Raw genomic sequence first — 17,758 nt, 5'->3', positions numbered from 1 at the left:
TCATCTACTCACTCACACACTCAACCACCCACTTACCCACCTACTCACTCACCCACTCAACCACCCACTCACCCACTTACTCACTCACCCACTCTACCATCTACTCACTCACCTACTCACTCACCCACTCAAGCACCCACTCACTCACTTACTCACTCACCCACTCTACCATCCACTCACTCACCTACTCACTCACCCACTCAAGCACCCACTCACTCACCCACTCTACCATCCACTCACTCACCTACTCACTCACCCACTCAACCACCCACTCACTCACCCACTCAACCACCCACTCACTCACCTACTCACTCACCCACTCAACCACCCACTCACCCACCTACTCTACCATCCACTCACTCACCTACTCACTCACCCACTCAAGCACCCACTTACCCACCGACTCACTCACCCACTCAACCACCCACCCACTCACCCACTTACTCACCTCACCCACTCTACCATCCACTCACTCACCTACTCACTCACCCACTCAACCACCCACTCACTCACCTACTCACTCACCCACTCAACCACCCACTCACCCACCTACTCTACCATCCACTCACTCACCTACTCACTCACCCACTCAACCACCCACTTACCCACCTACTCACTCACCCACTCAACCACCCACTCACTCACCCACTTACTCACTCACCCACCTACTCACTCACCCACTCATCTACTCACTCACCCATTCAACCACCCACTTACCCACCTACTCACTCACCCACTCAACCACCCACTTACCCACCCACTCACTCACCCACTCCACCATCCACTCACTCACCTACTCACTCACCCACTCAAGCACCCACTCACTCACCCACTCTACCATCCAATCACTCACCTACTCACTCACCCACTCAAGCACCCACTCACTCACCTACTCACTCAACCACCCACTCACCCACCTACTCACTCACCCACTCAACCACCCACTTACCCACCTACTCACTCACCCACTCAACCACCCACTCACCCACTCAACCACCCACTCACCCACCTACTCACTCACCCACTCTACCATCCACTCACTCACCTACTCACTCACCCACTCAACCACCCACTTACCCACCTACTCACTCACCCACTCAACCACCCACTCACCCACTTACTCACTCACCCACTCAACCACCCACTCACCCACTTACTCACTCACCCACTCTACCATCCACTCACTCACCCACTCTACCATCCACTCACTCACCTACTCACTCACGCATACACTCACTCAAGCACCCATTCACCACACTGCAAGTCAAATCATTTATCTCTCTCCACTTATTCCCCTCGCACTCTTCCACTCTGGAATTCCCTCCCATCGTCTATCTTTCCTGCACGTTTGTATAATCTTGCTCGATTCAATAAACGTGTTAAATGTAGTCTATTACAACGACGATGGCGCTTGATAGTTTGACGCCGGCCCCTTTACGTTTCGGGCCTTTGGGGCCTCTGCTCAGCAAATGCGTTTTTAAAAAATGCATAGCGGTGGTGTGGTCTAAAGAGGTTGTAGGGAGATCAGTTGGATTGGCGTGAGCTCAAAACCAGGAAACCTGCTTTTGGGCAGAGAACTTCAGAACACTAATATAAGATGTGGCAATGACGCGGACACATTGTCAAATGCAAATTGCCAGCAATTATTATCTTGTCCCTGACAGGGAATTCGAATAAAATGTATTTCTGCAGAGGGTAAAGCTAAAAAGGTAAAATGCTCGCTCATGTCACTGCTGGCAGAAGGGCCTCCATGAAAGAGAGCTATAGCAAAGCCAGTTGTAGAAGGCATGTTGGCCTACTCTTCCATGCTGGCCAGATGTCTTAGAAGAGGTGAGAGTACCAGGACTGTCCCAGCTGAATGGCGTTTCTCCGTAGCCACACCGATCATCTGGAACTCTCTTCCACTGCACACACGAAGCATTCAAGTACCATCCACTTTCAAGCAAAAACTCAAGGCTCTCATCTGTTCAGGCCCTCGCCTGTTCGGGCTCGCGTTTGAGGGACTTCGAGCTCCGGCTCCGAGCATTGCGTCGGATTACAGAAATACGTACACTTTACAAATCGTGTAAATTACTATTAGCTATTCGTAGTAGTAGTCATACCCACACTTAGCCCCGTCACGTGTGACTCTGTCGATCTACAATGCACCCATTTGCACCGCTGGGTGGGCAGAGGCGATGGGGGAGGGGGGGTTAACAAACTTGTGCCCATTGTTCAAACTGCCACGCCAGGATATTGGACCTTTTGAGACATCTCACGTGTTGAGAGGCGAGGCCTAAATTGATGTGTTGGGGGGCGGGGGGAGGGGTCCTGGGGTTCTCAGCAAATATTTGCCGGATAAACAACCACATTTATGATGTTTTCTCACAAATACGATGCCTTTTCAGCCCCCCCCCCCCCCCCACACACAAAAATATTATTGGGAAAATAGTTCCTGCAATAACATAAATTATGTATGGTGTAGACATATACAGTATTTGAAGGATATATATTGGAAAAAAAAAACTGGATAAACCTACAAATATTTAATTTAAATCAAACAACATACTTTACCACAAGGGTATTTGTAGATTGAGAGTGTGTTAAAGTGGCCACGTTGGCATTGTCACATTGTTCTTACTTAAATTATCTGATGAATTATTTCTGTGTCTCTTCCCCTGCTGCGGAAAATAATGTTGATGCGCACTTTATGTGGCATTTCATACAATGAGCTTCATTCCTCGCGGCTAACTTCCCCCCCCCCCCCACCGTTCCGTGCTATTTATTTTTAAATGCCTTGTAGAGCAGAGTTGTGCACTAATAATTATACCTTCACAATAACTTGAACTTGTAACGCACCACGGCACAGTAGTCGCTCGCTCTCGTAGAAAAAGAGTGACTCAGCGGTCCTATATATATAAAGTTGGTGGCAGCAACAATTTCCCAAGCTCTGCAGTACTCTATATATAAAGGTGGCAGCAACGATTTCCCAAGCTCTGCGGTCCTCTATATATAAAGGTGGCAGCAACGATTTCCCAAGCTCTGCGGTACTCTATATATAAAGGTGGCAGCAACGATTTTCCAAGCTCTGTGGTACTCTATTTATAAAGGTGGCCCCAGCTCTGCGGTCCTCTATATATATAGGTGGCATCAACGAAATGTAAACATACATTTGCACGTTGTCGAGAACAGGAACAAGACAGCGTGTGCGTGAAACAAGCCAGCAAAAAAGCTCAACATTGCACGTGGCTTGCGTGCTAAGGTATGCAATCACACAGAGCTCAGACTGCCTTTCATTAAACCAGCATTTTATTGAATTTAATCGAGTCTTTTACCGAGACCCAAAAAGTGAACTGTGCCAAAATAGTCCGCATCTTGCAGCAACAACGGGTCTGGCGGCGTTACGAAACCGAAGTAGTGTAAACACACTAACAAAAGTAAATGCCACAACCTCGGAGACAAATTGAGTTTCACCGTCCCGGACGGACCATAGCTGTTTTCATTCTCATTATTGTGTCCGTGGCCCATTCTGACGAATACTCATTTGGGTGTCGGGTGACTCGAGGATACAGGGTATTGCTACGGAGCCCAAATGCCCCCACACACCGAGCGAATGCGGTGTGCAGCAGGAGCTACGGTCCTCAGGGGGAACCTCCCGTTCCCACTCAATCACTGCGCTTATACATCCCAGGGCACTCCTCGCAAAAGCCGCTCTAGACGCTTTGCAACAGGCGGTGAGTGGGTCCTGAATTCAAATACAGCAGAAGCTGGATATAAGCACACGCGTGTATAGCCCCTTGGGAGAGAGGCCAGCTGTGTGTGTGTGCTTGTGTCCAGAGTAGTGTGCTTTAATCGGAAGTTGCCCTTTGCCTTGCCCCTTACCCCACCAATGTAATGGAAAAATGTTCCGATTAAAATATAACTGTCATTGTACGTTTATGCAAAAAATTAGTGTCATTGTGAAGAATATCAGTAAAATATATAAATAAGCAGACAAGAAACCTACTGCCCATTGGTTAAAGATAATGTGTTGAATCAGTGCTGTTGGTATTACGCACTTCCAGATGGCCATGTGGCTGATGGGATGTGTGGAAAATAAAAACAAATTGTGAAGGGACAGATTTTGAAAGGAGGCATATTGTCTGCGTATTTATTTTGCCCTCTTATTAGGTGTGCTCAAATCCAGCTTCTACTCTGTCGTCGTGTTTTTAATGTGGCTGCTTGCTGGTGACTGGTTTCTCGACAAGTGACAGCCAGAGGATAAAACGTGTCCATTAGTATGTCCGCTGAGAAAATGGAGGATATGAAATCGGCTCGTTTGCAGGTGCTAGGTGGTTCGTTACATCGCAGAACCACGAGTAATGGTAACGACTAGGGGAGCTCTTCATCCAGCACTGGATTGATTACGGTTGAACATAATGAATGTTAAATTGTGGGAGCGGTGGCTTAGCGGTTAGCGCACTGCCCTACGAACCTGGCCACGGCTAGCTAACTGCCAACAACAATGCTGTCTGATCTGGTCCTGGGACTCCAACTCACGCTAACCAGCGTGGTGAAGTATTATCAAACAATCCCAGTGACTGAGATGGTGTGGAGAGACCTGTACCCAGCAATACAGTCGGGGATTGGCAAAGGGCTGTACATTTGTACTTCAATTATGATTATTAGATTCCTGTTAGGGGTATAACAATGCATCAGTTCATCGAATAATATTGATTACTAAGCTCGCGATACTAAATAGATAGAATCGTGCAAAAAAGACTCGATGATTTTTTTCTTGGGATACACAGTATGCAGCCACTAGAGGCCAGTGCAATGCACCGTGACGTATAAAATATTGATTGGTAAATCGATTTGAGACGGCTAAATCACAGAAATTAATCAAATCTCTGGGGTGGAAAAGTGGAGGGGAAGATCAATTGTATGCACCGTACTGTTGTAGCTTAATAAGACAGTACAGTAATGAAATAATAATTTACAGCCTTGGCCAATCGACTGCTGAATGAAGGACTCCTCATGCCATATCAGGATCTGATTTGTTTTTAATATATACTGGAGAAATCCGATGAGCTATAAAGCTCTTTTCCACAGGCGTTCAGTAGGGTTGTTTGACCATACTCAACCACGCTGGTAGGTGTGCACCGGTCAGAGGTCGGGAAACCCAGGACCTGTGAAGATATATACTGGACGTGAATATTTGGCATGCTATTGAATTTAAACCAACATTGCTATTAATTAAAGTGATACAGTATAGTATGGTTAGTTATCCTATGACGTGAATTGGATATAACGCAATAAATGCGTTAGGGAATTTTTCTTTCATAACGTGAACGTAACTGCGTCGCGTAGCATGGCACAAGGCATTGGGATGCTGCTAGATGCTTCTAAATGCTACCCACGCACCTCAGTCTTTGTTCAGCCTGCGTATGCATCCCACGTGTTTTCGCGGACTCCGCTTTAACATATATTACTTATTATAACGCGATTGTTTCCCATAACGCGGTGTTCTTCAGGAACGCAACTACCGCTGTTATAGGAGGACGGTACTAAGGGCACTCGCGTTTCCGCTCACAAGCACTCAAAAAGGAATGAGCCAATGGGTCAGAACAGGAGTTCGTACCAGCACAGGTGCCACCATCTTTAGTAGTATTGTACCAATGTGTTGCTGTGGTTAATTCAGAGTGGCATACTTGATAACCCCACGAATGTCAAGTGGCTATCAGATCAATTCACGGTTATTTGGCACACAACAGAAATTGGAAGCACTAAATTTAAGCCACCTCAGGTGGTACCCAAAAGTTAATTATCTTGGGCTGGACTAATGCAGCACCCTCCTAAAAAAAAGTCAGCGATGACATCCCTTTGTAAAATGGCGTGTGCTATACAACTGCTTATGAATGAGAAAAACGTTCAAAGAGCAGCTGGACAGTCCTCGTACACATATTAAACTACTCGCGGTCGCTCAAGTTCCACAAACTCAAGCACACGGGCGAGAAGCCGTACATGTGCGACGAGTGCGGCAAGACGTTTCTCGTGCTCGGCCTCCCTGTAATTTTTCACTTTTGTGTTTAACTGTGTGTACCCTTGTTATTTTAAAGATGGCAGTTTTCCTGCTGCGTATCCTACTGCTGTCTCTCCCGGCCATATCTAGTGCCACTCTCAACTCGACCACCGGCAACGCTCGTTATTTCTCGCCTGTACTTGATGCTCCATTTGCCACTACACCTGCTAGTGAAACAGCTAAACGCCACTTCTACACTCCATCATTGTATCCTTTTAAACCCTATCTCTGTCCCATTACTTCACCAGCACTCCTTCCAAACTTCATTCTGCTCTTAAAAATGTCGCCATCTGCGAGCTGCTGCTATTCGTCCAAGGTTCGCCGCTCTTCATCCTTTCGCAGAAAATACCTGTGCAAACTATTAATTCTACTTTTATTATTTCTGGGAGGTATTGAGCTTCACCCTGACCCAAATGTAAAGAACTCATATAATTCTGTAGATTTTTCTGGAAGAAAATGTGTTGGTGTTCTCCATGCCAATATCAAAGGGCTTGTGATTAAATTAAGGCAACTAAAACTAGAAGTGACAAATCTGGACGTGGACATTTTCTGCCTTATAGAAACATTTCTCACTCCTGCCATCAATGACTTGCAGATTACAATTCACAACTACAACCTTTTTCGGCTTGACTTAGGGTCTAAAGGAGGTGGAATTGCCATCTATGTTCGTAGTACTATTGCATGTTCACCAGCTCATTCCTTGTTAAAAAATGTTGCTTTGAAGGTCTGGCTCTCAGAATCACTCTGCCTAATAATCAACAGATATTGGTAGTGTGCTGCTATAGACCGCCTAGTGGTAAGGATGTTGAACCTGGGACTGCACTGAGGGAGCTTCTTGGGGGCCTCCCTAAAGGTCAAATAGTTTTAGTGGGTGATCTGAATTGGGATTGGCTAAAGCACTCCATGAGACACTTCAGCATACAGACATTTACTAATGATGTGCTTCATTCTGATATTGACAAGGTCTGCGATATCCCCAACCTGACTATGGCTTGGGAGACCTTCAGGTACACGTTTCTCAAAATTATTGACAAACATGCTCCGTTGGTTAGATTTTTAATTAAAGGCAACCAACCACCATGGTTTGATCATTTGATTACTAAGCTCATGAAAACTAGGGACAAGGCTTGGGCATGTGCTCAGAAAAGTAATTTGGTCAATGACTGGCTAGAGTACAGGATTGTTAGGAATAGATGTCCATCTTCTTGGTTCTTTCGGTAAAGTCACGTAGAAGGGAAGTAATAAAATAATAAAAATAAAACATAATAAAACAATTCTCACGACGTTTCGGCCACAACGCAAGCAGCCGTCCTCAGGCGAGGACGTGACTTTACCGAAAGAACCAAGAAGATGAATCCCTGCAGTCACGAAAGCTTTAAATAGGAATAGATGTGTCAAAAAAATATGGCATGCAAAAAATGCTTACTTTTCTTCCACTCTCCTGGAATTACATGGCAATACCAGGATCTTCTGGAAAATAGTAAAATGTATCTAAAAGGCATATAACACAGATAATTATCGTCCCATTGTGCTTAACCGAAATGGGGACAATTTTTCAGAGCCCCAAATAATAGTCGACAATTTTTACCTTCATTTTTCTGAAGCTGGTGACCTTTTTGATAACGTATTGGGAGTCACCCCTGCTCATGCAATTTCCTACATCCCTGTGCAAACATTAAGCGAATTTAGTTTTCAGCCAATCCACGAAAGTAATGTTCTGAAGCAACTGTCCTACCTCAAAGGGTCCTCCTCCACTGGAGCGGATAGTATTCCTGTCTTTTCTCTGCTAACTGTTTGTCACCTAATATAAAAACCTATAGCCCTTATTTTCAACATGTACATCAAAGAAGCATCGGTACCTCTGGAATGGAAACATTCCTATGTTCATCCACTTCACTAAGGGGGCCCTAAAGATGATCCAAATAACTACCGACATATCTCAATTTTGTCCCCGTTGATGAATTTTTATTAATTATTATTGAACTACCAAATTAGCAGTTTCCTGTCCGACAACAATCTCTTACATCGAAACCAATCTGGGTTCCGAAAAAAAACTGCACCACATCTGCTGCATTAGACTCTCTAAATCACATTTACAGTAGCATTGATAATAAGCAGTACTGTGCAAGTCTTTTTCTTGACTTGTCCAAAGACGTTGCATACAAGTTGATCACAACACCCTGCTTAGTAAACTAAGTTGCCTCAATTTCTCCAAACACGCAGTGGAATGGTTAAATAATTACCTCTCTTCTCACACCCAAACTGTATTTATAGATGGTTGGAGGTCAAACAGTGTTAAGATAACAAAAGGGGTTCCACAGGGTTCCATCCTCGGCCCCTCTTGTTCTCTCTTTATGTCAATGAGTTGGGCACTGACCTGGATCATTCCAGGGTAAATCTGTTTGCAGATGACACGATACGTGATTGCTAAGCTCCATGGTGATTTCGACAAACTACAACATCAGCTAGTAGCTCTTAAACTCGTCCTGAATACCTCCAAAAGCAAGGTACTATGCTTCTCACCAGGACTAAAGCAGGAAGTTATTTTTCCCCAAATACATTCCTTAAATAATTATCAAATAGAGCAAGTCAAGATCTATAAGTATCTTAGGGTCATCTTTGATTAAAAACTGAATTTTCAAGATCACATTGATTATATTGGTAAAGACAAAATGTATCATTTGTTTCCTGTATTGACGCAAGCGTTGCTTCCCCCCTATGTTCCGTTTGAATTGATAAAAGCTACCATACTTCTTCTACTTGATTACTGTGACATAGTGTATAAATCAGCCCCCAGTACTGTACTGAAGAAGCTTGATGCAATCTTATCACTCGGCCTTAAGATTTGCATTGAACTGCCCATATAGGACCCACCACTGCGATCTCTACGTAAGGTCAAACTTGACATCTCTTAATGATCGACGGCTTGTGCATCATGAGATCTTATTTAATTCACGATGTACTTACAAAAAAATCAGCAAACGACCTGCTGGATCTCCTCACTATTTCGAAAAACAAATGTGACCTAAGGTCTTCGCTCATTTACCAGCTTTACATTCCTTGTTTGCGTACAAATACTGGATGAAGGTCCTTTGCTGTTAATGCCCCCAGGGTCTGAAATGCTATCGGCAAAACACTGCAACTTGGATCACTACCTGTGAGATCTGCACTCAAAACTGCTCTAGAGGAGTTGTACACCCCGCCCCCCCACCTCTGCCACTGCTATGCAGAGTAGGCCTGAAATCAAATGCATCGCTCCGGATGTCCGCTGCAAAGTATGGTCATGAGTTTTGATTCTAGTGTGCTGATCTTTAAAGGTGCATTGAAAACAATATACATAACATGTACGAACAAACTTTGCAGCCATAGCTGGCAGCATGATTCACTCCATAACAACAGAAGTATAAACATAACTTCAACCGAGAAGACGGATACAAATTGAGCAATCATTGGCAATATGTTATTAACCAAGTTAAATTTAACGGTTCATAGTTGTTCCATCTTATTTACCGGGCTACTAGTCTATTTCACCGAGTTGATTACATCCTCAACGTTCAGCAGTGCAAGCTATTTTGTTTTGAGCTCCAGCATCTGTCTTGACGGCAACCGTGGAGCCGTTTTGCTCTCCTCTCCGCACCCTACACCACAGTCAGGTTACTTACAGCCCCTCCCACTTCTCCCCCCCCCCTGCCCAGTCTCATGTTCCTAGTTATTATCGCACAAGCAACGCTCCCCCTCTCCTCATTCCCCCCCCCCTACCGCCCTCTCTGACTTATATAAAACCTCTTAACTCCGGCATCTCTCCCACTTTAGTAAAACAAATATTGCTGTGGTTGTCACACTTGATGATGATTGCTTGTGTTGCAATCGAAACGTCGTGATTTATTTATTTCTATTTTTTATTTTATTATTTTTTCACTGATATGACTTTACCGAAAGAACCAAAGAGTATGGATCCTTGCAGTCACGAAAACTTCAAATCTAGAATTAATCTAAATTGTTTTATGGTTGTTATTGTTTGACTTGCATCCCACTGGGATTTTTGCACACAGCGTTGATGTATAGTGCTTTTTTCTGGAAAATTTTTGCTGGTTTTTCCTGGATGTTTCTGTTGCGTGTCGTCACTTTAAGACGTTCTTTGTTCATGTTTTTGTTTGTTGCGGTTGCACCCGAGTCAAGAGCCGCATGTCTCACAGGGCTATACCTAATAAATAAAACTGAAGCCCAAACCCGATTCAGATTTGCGTTTGTCACAGCATCAAATCCCAGCGGTCACGATTCACAGAAACACAAATTCACAAACCCGTGTCAACATTGCGTCAGAACAATCATATCTCTCCCACTGCACAAACCACCCCGGTGAGGAGGGAGCATTACCACCCTCCCCCCTGCTGCCACTGCTGCGATACAACAAAAACAATGACCCAGGAGCGGACTGTTGTTGTTGTGCCGGGCACGGTGCACATCAACTCGGGACGGTCTGTAATGTCCGGGCACCGTGAGGCTTTGGGTGCGATTCCTTGGGCTTATTGTGGCTTGGGTGTTTTGTTATTGTTGTTGTTGTCAACGTTATCCAGTCAACTCTCGTTTATTCGACGTAATTGGGGGGAGGGGGGTGGAGATAGCCCCGAGTAAAATAATACCACAGATAGCTCAAACATATAATTGAGGCTAGCAGAGCGTATGCTCTGTATTGTTAACCTATGTTAAACATTGGGTTAATACGTGGATTGTTATCCATTCCATTGCCTCGTTAAGGTAATCAGTATACTGTACTTTAGAACTTGCTTGTGGTCACGTGGGCACCGAATCTCTGACCCTCGACGAGTGAGGAGCAGCTCATAATCAAACCGTGGCTCGCGTAAAATACTTTATTGAATCCCCTTCTGGAATAAGCCACCCCACAGATAATCGGGTTACCGGTGCTAGAATCGGGTGGAGTGGTGTAGCAGTGGTTAGCAACACTGCACTCTGCACACAGCAAGCTGAGGTCAGTGGCGGGTGAAATCTGAACCGGTCATGGGTCCTCTCCCTAACCGATCCGCACGGACCAGCGTGGTGCAGCGTGGTGCAGCATACAGTGGTTGAACAACTCACACACCTGATGCAGGGCGCATGGGCACATTAACGCAGCAGTGGATCGACACACAATACATAGTAACATTAAATTGTCAAATGTGTAATATATAAGACAAAGATCCCCCTATAACCTTACCATACTGTAGGGGCAAGCGCTGTTAGCGAGCACCTATGAAGGCCGGAACGGTACACGAGGGGGTAGGTGGCCAGCACCACGCCCGACCGCCTTTGTCTTTCCAATGGCGACCGCACCAAGTACTCATTTGAGGCTGAGTCGACCTAGGGGAGGCCCAGCACCGGTTCAAATAATTGTCATTGGTGTTGGCCGTGAGCGGGAATCGAACCCGGATCGCCGGGTTCATAGCGCAACGCGCTAACCGCTACTCCACCGCTCCCTACAACATACACACACAGACCTAGCCAGGGCAACACGAATCGGTAACCCTAGTTTATTATTTAGCGGGTACCCGGTAAACATTAAGATTTTGGTTACACACTTCACCCCGTTGTACTCAATGGGTGTATTCGGCGAGGCAGCAGCGGTAGGAGGAGGGCATTAGCATGGAACACGGGAGCTTTGCATTGACATTGCCGAGGTCATCCGAAGTTCAATACCGGCCCTTCCACCCCCCACCACCACCTCCACCGGATCAAATCGGTTGTATTTAATGAAGGGAGTCGGCTGAGCCGTACGCGGTGACGATGCGACGCCACGGCCCCCCCGGTGGCAGGATGGATGGATGTCTGTCACGTGCGATGCGATGAGCCGAGCAATGAGGGGGCGAGCGAGCTGGTCAACAGATTACACCCGCTGTTTATTTACACCCTCCGAACGGAGCTTCAAATCAAGGCCCTGTCGCACGCGCGTCTCTCTCTCTCTCCCCACGCGATGCTGGCTCGCCCCGTGGCTTGCTCGCCACTGACGTTTCCGCTCCCTGCCCAAATGTATTTCTCAGGCGGCATCTGGCTCGCTCAGATAGTGGCGTGTGTGCCATGTCGTTTGCCACTGCGACATTGTCCGATGTGGCTCAAACGTTATTGACTCCATTGTCTTTTCAGCACTTCAACAGCAGCTGCTGGGGGAAATGCCATGCAACGAGAGGGCCCAAATTGCGACTTGACTTTGTGCCATCTCGCATGCTCCGCGTGCAACGTCTCGCTCGCTATGAATGGATAACAAACAAACAAAAAACCCCAGTCAAATTATTCTTCGGTTCACCAATGTGTTCCACTCAATTTGCAATTAGAAAAATATATTGTATCCACAGATTGGGAACATTTTTCGATTGAATGCAAATTTTGACGTGACATTTCACGTACTTTTTGGCCATATGCATTATAAAACTTTGCGGAGTGTTGCATTTTATTCAATGAAAGTGGCAAGCATTCCCATGTTGTATTCGGTTAAAGTAAAGGTGCAGCCATTAAATTGCTCGCTCACGTTACTGCTGGCAGAAGGGCCTCCACTAGAGGGAGTTTAGAGAGCTCCTCTCGGGGGTGTTTTGGCCTACTCTTCCACGGTGGCAAGATGCATTTGAAGAGGTTGAAGTAGCCGCATGTTAAACCACCATATGCACGACCTGCCGACCGATTTTTAGGTTTGTAATAGATATTCATGTTAATTTAAAGTAACAAAAAAACTGGAGAATGTCACTGAGAATCGAGCTGACGAACAAAAGAACGTACATTTGAATGCAACTACGCTGTGTTGTTTTGTTTAAATAGAGGTATGATCTTGTATTGCATGTGACAATCTATTACTGGCAAGGAAAATATAAAAGCAAAACTCGCCAGTTCAAAGACTAAATGAAGTGCCCTCGATATTGTATATTGCAATCTTTTTCCACACACACCCATAAATTCAATTTTTACTTTGCGCTCTTACCATAAATCCCCGTGAGAGCGGCTCGCTTTACCGCCAATTCCTCGTCGCCGCGTGTGACTGTTACGGCTATTTCCAGCTGTACAGCACATCCCGTCAATCGTTTGTCCATCTGCACTGAACGCCACTTGATGTGAAACCTCGCAAAAACCCCGAACCGGAGCCCGGAGCATGGAACCTGGATTCCGGAGACTGGAGCCTGGATTCCGGAGCCTGGAGCCCCAGTCGTCTATGTCTCTCCTTTATCACAGCTCTGAGACTCAAGCGAGAGAGTGTTGGTGTTCTCACCGATGGAGTTGGCCCTTTAACCCCCCCCCCCCCCCAACTGCACGAATAATTTGCTCCGCCAGTAACCACAACGGAGCTCATTCATCTTGCTCTCCCAAGCCTTGCTCAGATGCCTCCTTAAAGATCACAGCAACCTCTCACAAGCTCCTACAGGACAGCGGAGAATAAGACCAAACGAAATAAATGGGCACAACGCTGATGATACTAATAATAATACTAACGTGAAATAAATTGCCGTGTTACATCAGTGTCAGTGTTGATGTTTAAAGTCCTTTGCATCCATGAGTTACGGATAAGGACCCCCAATTGAGACGCCAGCCACCCGTCGGCCAAAGGCAGGCGCGTGGGGATATTATTGCGCTCAAAATGTTTCAACGTTAAGGCATTGCGCGAGTGTGTAATCATTGAGCCAGGTAAGCTTCGGTGGCAATCGTCGTGTCGAGGTGCGTTAAAGCCAGGGATGGGAGTTTGGCGGGTGAATGTGACAGAGTGATTGTTCACCCGATTACCGGAGCGGAAAACGAGTGGAATAACACGTAAATACTGGCTGGAATGGCACGGTGAATCATAATCATCTGCGGTCGTGGTCTATCCGCTGCTACGTGAACCCCCCCCCCCCCCCCCGCCTTCATCTCTCAATAGCCCCACGACGCAAAGATCCGTCAAACGACCTCCACTTGGCGGCTGATGTTTTGGTACCCATCTCCATGGCGGGAGGATTTTCGTGCACACACATTGCGGATATTAATCATCTCTCTGCAGCATCGTTACTTAAGGGTGGTAATTATGGATTGATTCATCGGTTTGGATTGATTCTTATGCTTAGTACGTACGCCCATCGAATCGCGCGCGCAAGAATCAATTGTGTTTTATTCGTATTGGTCGATGCTGGCTATCGGCTGATGAAGCTGGTTGGATTCGCCAGCGAAACGTCACGGAACTCAAATTGTAAATGTTGTGGGTTTACTCCTCCAATACACATGTGTGCTGTAGTGGCAACTTATTAGCACGTTTTGTGTACATGACAGCCCTTACTAATTGGCTGTATCGGGCAGTGGCGGGTTTAACGACACATTTATATTTACGCGAACCCAAAAAAACCTTTATTATGGATCGTATATGTTGTATGCAGTTAGTTCATGTGACCCACGCAGTCACTAGAGGCGCTACAATTTACCGCAATGTAAAAAGAAGTACAATGCGAATTTGTTCATTGAATCGTGACCCTGAATCATGACGGTTGAATTAACCACTATAAGGGGGACGTAATCATTGCAAGCCTCATATGAATGTGTTATTCCGTATATATGTACCTGATAAGAACAGTTATAGGGTAATAAGATATATTTTATAAATGAACACAAACTTCCAATGACTATGGGACTCTTTTTCCAGCATCAAGACTCCGAATGATAAACAGGCTTTTACCCTTTCTGGCAGGTGTTAAGATGTTCCAACATCAAATTGACACCCATTACAAGGCATCATGTCTGTGAAAAACACACACTTGTGGCGTAAAACGCAAGAAAATACACTTTGATTATGTATGGCCCACTGCCCTCGAAACTGATTGACCTGCAACAGAGAAACATCTTCCTTGTGGCTTTGTCTCACCGGTGCTACAGCACTGCATACGACATGTAGCACAGACGTTGATGCCTTGTAATGGCTCTCAATTTGGTGCTTCGACATCTTAACGTCTGTATTTACGTACTTTTACCATTCAAAAATCCTGCAATTTTTTATATTTTATTTTGTTAGTAACCCTTACATCAATCAATTTCCTGTGTTTAACATGTGGCTACAATACTGGTATAACATATAAGCGAGGGTGGAGTGGTGGCACAGTGGTTAGTACACCGCACTAAAAATATTCTGGCCATGGCTAACATGGGACAGAATATGTATATACCCTGTTGGGGTCTAGTTAACTAAGTGTACGTTATGTAGTTACCCTGTTGGGGTCTAGATAACTAAGTGTGTGTTATGCAGTTACCATGCGTTATGCAGTTACCCTGTTGGAGTGTTATAATAAACATGTTACCTCCCAGTTCAAGTGTGCGCCTCTGTGGAACGCACTACACATGTATAGCAGCCACATACTCTAAACACAAGTTTGTAAATGTAGAGGGAAAATACTGGAGGACCCCGATAAAAATCCACGCAACTGTGGGGAGAGAGATAGAAAACATGCAAACTCCAAATATACAGGCGTCAGGGTCGGGATGGAACCCATGACCTACCTACTGAATACCAGACAAAGTAGGGAGTAAACCAGAGCATCTGGACAAGACCCACATGCACGAGGAGGAAAAACTCTATATCCGTACAGATGCAAATGGAAGGCGATTAGTCCACATGCTGTACTGCCTTCTTCTGGCGAGGCGGGGTTATGGCACCTGGATGCCCACAGCGTATGTGCGATCGACCAACTCTCGCTGCCTCCGCAGATCCAACCCAGTAACAGCCAGAAAACACATCAGAGGGATAGTATTGTATATTTTTTAAATACACGAATTAAATGGCGACACGATTTTATCACATTAGGGTGTGTTTGATATTGCTCTTCACAAGAACATAGATACTTGCGGAATAAAGTCGCTGAAAGTGGATCATCTAATCTCTACACTCAGTGCAGTAATGTGAGTTGCAGAAACTTAACGCTTTCGCAATAAGGGAAATAAATCAATCGTTCAATAAATGTCTTTCATTAGACGCCAATTACTCCACTCAGTGATACATTTTGAATTGTGTAAAGGAAAACAATATGGATAATGCTCTCCGAATCATCGCGGTGAATTAAAATTATAATGTTTGATCAAGAGATGGCAGAAGCATCAGTTGATTATATCATCTATTTGTGCAGGGTTTTAAACGTTACACCCTCACATGCATGTGTTTTTCTCTGGTTACTCCCGTTCCCTTCCAGAATGCAGAGCATGTCCGAATGGCAATGGCTGAACGTCCGAATGAAAAACAAGACATCATTGTTATTGAGTATGTACATGTACAGTCCTCTGTCAATCCATCATCGGCAGCAGCGGCAGCAGCAAGAAGCAGAGCATAGAGGAATTCAGAAAATCAAGAATTTCATAAAACAAAAATGTATCGGTCCATATAATGTATTCCATCATAGTTCTGCTATCTAATCACGCTGTTAAATATTAACACTGCCTTAAAAATATATATCACGTAGAAAATTTGCTATGAAGACGGGCCACAAGGCAGTGTTATTGATGAATATTTTTATATTGTTGTTAATTGTGGCTGTGCATCACTGCCAACACAGCAGTATCAAATTATTTATTAAATATTAAGGTGCAATATTAATTCTTGTATGATGCAATACTTGGTACGTCGGAATAAATGTGCAAATTCTCATGGGCTGGGAGGTGGCCACTTGCTTGGTGGGATTTATACGATTTCCTCCCATCCAGAGCCAAAGGCAACTTAACAGCATTGGCCAAACATTCCAAATGCAAGACCCTTCAGAAAATATTTCGGAGACTCGGCGGTGAAGTTTTTGTTGGTAAATAACGAGCAATAATATTTTAATCTTGACTTAAAGCGTGACTGCAGGAATTCATATTCTTTGGGTCTTTCGGTAAAGCCACGTAGATAGAAAAAAAAATAACAATATTAAGACGTTTCGATCACAACACAAGCAATCGTCATCAGGTGAAAAATATAGCGGGAGAGCTGCTGAAGCAGGAAAAAATATGTATAAAACATTTTTTTCTGCCAAACCAAAAACCCAAACAATACAATAATATGTTATCATACATGTGTAGTGAGTCACTTCGGAGACACTAATAGTAGGAGGCACATACGTTAATTCTACACTAAACACTTCTGTTCCCACACGGGATAACAACAGACGGGTCAGGACAGCCGGCACGCTGTCTGACTCACGACGCCGAGGAGACGAAGACGTAGCACGACGGGTTCCATTCCAAACGACAGCCCCGATCTCGCCTCGGGACCTCCCTTTTATGCCCCCCAGCGTGGCCTGGCTCCGCCCTCGGCCACGCCCTCTTCTGGAACCTACCAGAAGGTTCTGGGCTATACCCCACGTGTCCCCTCTGTCACCTTTGCCCTACATCCCTTACCCCGGCCTGTCACGTGCCCTGTTAGCCGACCAGGCTGCTACGTCCTCAGATGCCCTCTCTCTGCCAGCAACCAGCGCTACGCACCCCAGTGACCCATTCGAGGGCATGGCATGCTCTGCTGGCAGATCAGCTGCTACACCCACAATTCCCCTCTCTGTCAGTAACCAGTGCTACGCGCTGTAGTGACCAATTCTATGTCACTACACATGTACAACCCGTTTTTGTCAATCCGCTGCCGGATGAGGGCTCTACTCACGTCTAGTGGACCTGTATATTGCTTGTATGGGTGACCACCAGCCACACAATTATACAGGGTGCTTAAATAAAATGTTAACACTTAAATGGGACTATCGTTTTTAA

The 17,758-nt window shown here is 45.3% G+C and overlaps 1 protein-coding gene across 1 annotated transcript in view; it reads left to right on the top strand.

Moving 5' to 3' along the window:
* Positions 1-16,607, top strand: part of LOC133342308 (uncharacterized) — a 29,518-nt gene extending 12,911 nt beyond the window's left edge. Inside the window, exon 3 of the mRNA XM_061551392.1 lies at positions 16,219-16,607. Coding sequence (XP_061407376.1) covers positions 16,219-16,250 — 32 coding nt within the window. The 3' untranslated portion in view covers positions 16,251-16,607. The remainder of the gene's footprint in view (positions 1-16,218) is intronic.
* The last annotated feature ends 1,151 nt before the right edge of the window (positions 16,608-17,758 follow it).

This window comes from Lethenteron reissneri, chromosome 14 (genome assembly GCF_015708825.2).
Source record: "Lethenteron reissneri isolate LAM-NWPU_2019-01 chromosome 14, ASM1570882v1, whole genome shotgun sequence".
Taxonomy (NCBI): Eukaryota; Metazoa; Chordata; class Hyperoartia; order Petromyzontiformes; family Petromyzontidae; genus Lethenteron; species Lethenteron reissneri.
The sequence above is the reverse complement of the archived record's forward strand: the minus strand, read 5'-3'. Positions and strand labels throughout refer to the sequence as shown.